At 43.5% G+C, this 4174-nt stretch overlaps 1 protein-coding gene across 1 annotated transcript; it reads left to right on the top strand.

Moving 5' to 3' along the window:
- Nucleotides 1-2245: 2245 nt before the first annotated feature.
- On the top strand, nucleotides 2246-3870 carry LOC106819827 (protein quaking-B-like; the record flags this gene model as incomplete). Its single annotated transcript, XM_014824408.1, has 3 exons — nucleotides 2246-2362; nucleotides 3395-3538; nucleotides 3814-3870. Coding segments are annotated over 3 exons (318 nt in total), but the record flags the coding sequence as incomplete, so codon positions are not given.
- Nucleotides 3871-4174: the final 304 nt, after the last annotated feature.

The raw sequence follows: 4174 nt of genomic DNA, 5'->3' as shown, positions 1-4174 counted from the left end.
TGCCACATATGAAATACAAAGGAATTTTTCTACTGAATCAGAAAAAGGCATTTGTATAGTATGCTTTCGAATGGCTACAATCGATTCCTGAAATGTATGACAAACCGTAGCATGAATAAAAAAAAGTCGAATATAGTTATACAGACAGCGGCCACGCGAGTGGCGGCTATTTGTAATATAAAACAGAAATGTTTACTCACTTGCGTTACCGCGTCTCTTACTGCGTTGATTTTTGTGCAATCGTAACACTCTCAGACTATATGATACTCATACTTTAAACTATAGTGCAATCTCTATAAATATTTACAAATCAGTCTATCAGATAAATAAGCATGGTAAAAAACGGTTACGTATTGAAATTTATATGACAGCACAACCCAACGTAGAACCCCTGCGAACCATAATCAGAATATTGGTGTAAATAAGAAAGTTATCTAACAAGCATGTACGAAATGAGGCTTGCACTTCTACATTTTACAAGCCTCTTTGATAAAACAATGCAGTCGTTAACCTCTGAACCAGCGTTCCTGGTTTATGTCTTGTTTTAAGTATCGCGTTTCGGGTTTCCACAATACCAGCAGCTGATGGGACATGGTGATCGATTTTTCTCTGACTGTGCAGACCACTGTACAGATCAGTGCTGGACATTGTGTGAAGATTCACCGAATTGAGCGGATTTTTCACGTTAATTTTTCGGTGACGTTGACTGTGACGTTTGGCAGGTTTTTCTTATCAGCTTAGGAACACTCCCCGGGTATCAAGAGATGCCCTGTGAAAATTGCATCAGATCGCTTGGCGGGTTCTGGCCGCTATAGGGAAAGAGTACATACGATACATACATACAACATACATACATAACATACATCACGACTCAAATATATCAATTAGATACGCTACCGTAACCGCCTCAGTGAGCGATCTACTAGAGCGCAGTGCAAACATGCTTTCTCAGCCATTCCTTTTCACCCCTTCCCTTGCTTTCAGCCTCCCCATCACCCTCCTCTCCTTCCGCCCTCCTCCTGCTCTCCTCTCCTTCTCTCCCTTCCCACTTCCCTGCCTTCCACTTCTCCACCTCGCCCCCCCCCCTCCTTTCCAAACATATAAACGCGTGGGGAAGTTCACTAAGTCTAGTAGTAACGTTCCTCCATCCATCTCATCCGTGCATTTATCCTAATGTATGTATACGTCTCTCACAGATCAGCTTGAGCGTTTAACTAGAAACGCAGTGCAACACGCTTTACTCACCGCAATATGCTAGATCAATTAGCTGGATAGATAAACGTGTTGATGAGCGGGGGGGGTGGTCTTGGGGAGAGCAGGTAGAGAGAGGGAGAAGGAGAGGGGCGGTGTGGAGAAAGAGAGAGAGAGAGAGCAGAGAGAGAGAGAGTAGGAGAGAGAGTGTTAGAGAGAGAAGAGAGAGGAGACGAGAGAGAGATGGAGAGTGAGGGGGTGAGAGAGAGAGAGAGAGGGGACGGTAAGGAGAGGAGAGAGAAGAGACAGGTGGGAGAGAGAGAGAAGGGGGTAAGGGGAGAGGAGAAGAGAGGGTAAGGGAGAGACAGAGAAGAGGGCGCGGAGAACGAGAGAGAGAGAGAGAGAGGCGGTAAGAGAGAGCAGAGAGAGAAGGGAGGTCAGCTAAGGGGGAAGAGAGACGAGGGCGGAGAAGAGAGGTGCAGAGAGAGAAAGAGAGAGATGAGAGAGAGAGAGGAGAGACGAGAGGGGGAGAGAGAGAGACGGCGGATGGGTATATGGATGGTATGGGCAGTCATTTCATCAATCAATCAATCAATAGATCAATCGATCTCTTGTTGCAGTTTAACTTCGTGGGCAAGATCCTCGGCCCACCAATCGATCAATCAATCAATAAATCGATCGATCTCTTGTTGCAGTTTAACTTCGTGGGCAGGATCCTCGGCTCATCAATCAATCAGTCCATTAATCCACCAATCAATCAATCAATCAATCAAGTCAATCAATCAATCGATCTTTTGTTGCAGTTTAACTTCGTGGGTAGGATTCTGGGCCGCTTAAAATAAATCGATCGATCTCTTGTTGCAGTTTAACTTCGTGGGCAAGATTCTTGGCCCATCAATCAATCAGTCCATTAATCCATCAATCAATCAATCGATCAATCAAAAAATCAATTAATCAATCAATCTCTTGTTGCAGTTTAACTTCGTGGGCAGGATTCTGGGCCGGTTAATCAATCAATCAATCAATCAATAAATCGATCGATCTCTTGTTGCAGTTTAACTTCGTGGGCAGGATCCTGGGTCCGCGCGGCATGACGGCCAAGCAGCTGGAGCAGGACACCGGATGTAAGATCATGATCCGAGGCAAGGGATCGATGCGAGACAAGAAGAAGGTGAGACGCGCGCGGCTGAGACGCGAGGTTGAGATGCGATGTTGAGATGTGATGAGACGCGAGGCTGAGACGCGAGGTTGAGAGGCGGCGTGTTAGAGTCGGGTGTTTTTTTATCTTGTTTTTTCCCATTTTTCCCAATCAAAAGTTCCACTTGAAAACGCTTAAAATGTTCAATGATTAAAATTGAGATAAATCTGTTTTTAAAGCTGTTAAATTTTTTTTTAAATGGCTCTTTTTTCTCCACGTGTAAAAGTTCCACGTGTAAAACTTGTAAACTGAAAAGGTTTGACGATTTAAATTATGAAAACAATAATAATATTTGAAAAATAAGGAAAACATGCTGCTCTTTTTCCTGAAAAAATTCCTATGATTTAACGATAAAAATTCCGAATGTAAAAACAAAAATAAATTCCACGATTAAGAATAGAAATTCTACAAAAATCATTCTTAAAAATAGCTAAATATATATATATATATAATGATCCGGTTGACAGATGTGTATTAGATGCTGAATGACTAATACCAAATGGCTAATAATATAATATAATTATAAGGACAAAATTAGTAGTGACAACATAATAATACAAGGACAAAATGAGAAATGACAAAATGAGTAATGACAAAATAATAATAGAAAGACAAAATAATATTACTATGATCCAGTTTAGTCGTTAGGAGGAGGCGAACTTCCCTATTTTTTGCGCTGATTTCCGTATTTTATTCCTCTTTCCTCGTCGTGGAAAGGGAGGCGAACAAACGTACGCTCTGCAATTTTTCCGGATTTTTTGGGCTGGTTTCCGTATTTTTGTCCTCTTTCTCTCTCTTTTGGTGCGTGCGTTATGAGGAGGCAAACAAACGTACGCTCTGCAATTTTTCCGTTTTTTCCACGCTGAATTTCGTGTTTTCTTCCTGTGTCTCCCTGCGCGCGTTAGAAGGAGGAGCAGAAGAGGGGGAAGCCGATTTTTTTCCCCGCTGACTTCCGTGTTTTCATTCTCTCTCCCTCTCTTTCTCTTCGCTCGGATTCGTCTGCAGGAGGAGGCGAACAGGGGGAAGCCAAACTGGGAGCATCTTAACGAGGAGCTGCACGTGTTACTGACGGTGGAGGACACCGCGGAACGAGCGAAGATCAAGCTACAGCGAGCGATGGAATACATCAAACAACTACTCATACCCTCCGTAAGTTATCTGTCGCATGCTGTCACATACTGTCTCTGTCGCTTGCTGTCTCTGTCACATACTGTCACGTACTGTCTCTGTCACATACTGTCACGTACTGTCTCTGTCATATACTGTCACGTACTGTCTCTGTCATATACTGGCACGTACTGTCTCTGTCAGTTATGTGTTAAGCTGCAGCGAGCGATGGAGTACATCAAACAGACTCATACCCTCCGTAAGTTATCTGTCACATACTGTCACGTACTGTCTCTGTCACATACTGTCTCTGTCAGTTATGTGTCAAGCAGCAGCGAGTGATGGAGTACATCAAACAGTTACTCATACCCTCCGTAAGTTATCTGTCACATACTGTCACGTACTGTCTATGGCACATATTGGCACATACTGTGTCACATACTGTCTCTGTATGTTATGTATCAAGCTGCAGCGAGCGGTGGAGTACGTACATCAAACAGTTACTCATACCCTCTCCCTCTCTCTGTCTTACTCTCTGTTGCTCAATACATCCATCCGTCTCTCTCTTGTTCTCTTTCTCACACACCCTCTCTCTCTCTCTCTCTCTCGCTCTCTCTCTCTCTCTCTCTCTCTCTCTCTTGTTCTCTTTCTCACACACCCTCTCTCTCTCTCTCTCGC

Source organism: Priapulus caudatus, unplaced genomic scaffold, assembly GCF_000485595.1.
Source record: "Priapulus caudatus unplaced genomic scaffold, Priapulus_caudatus-5.0.1 Scaffold4682, whole genome shotgun sequence".
Taxonomy (NCBI): Eukaryota; Metazoa; Priapulida; class Priapulimorpha; order Priapulimorphida; family Priapulidae; genus Priapulus; species Priapulus caudatus.
This window is presented reverse-complemented; position numbering and strand designations above follow the sequence as displayed.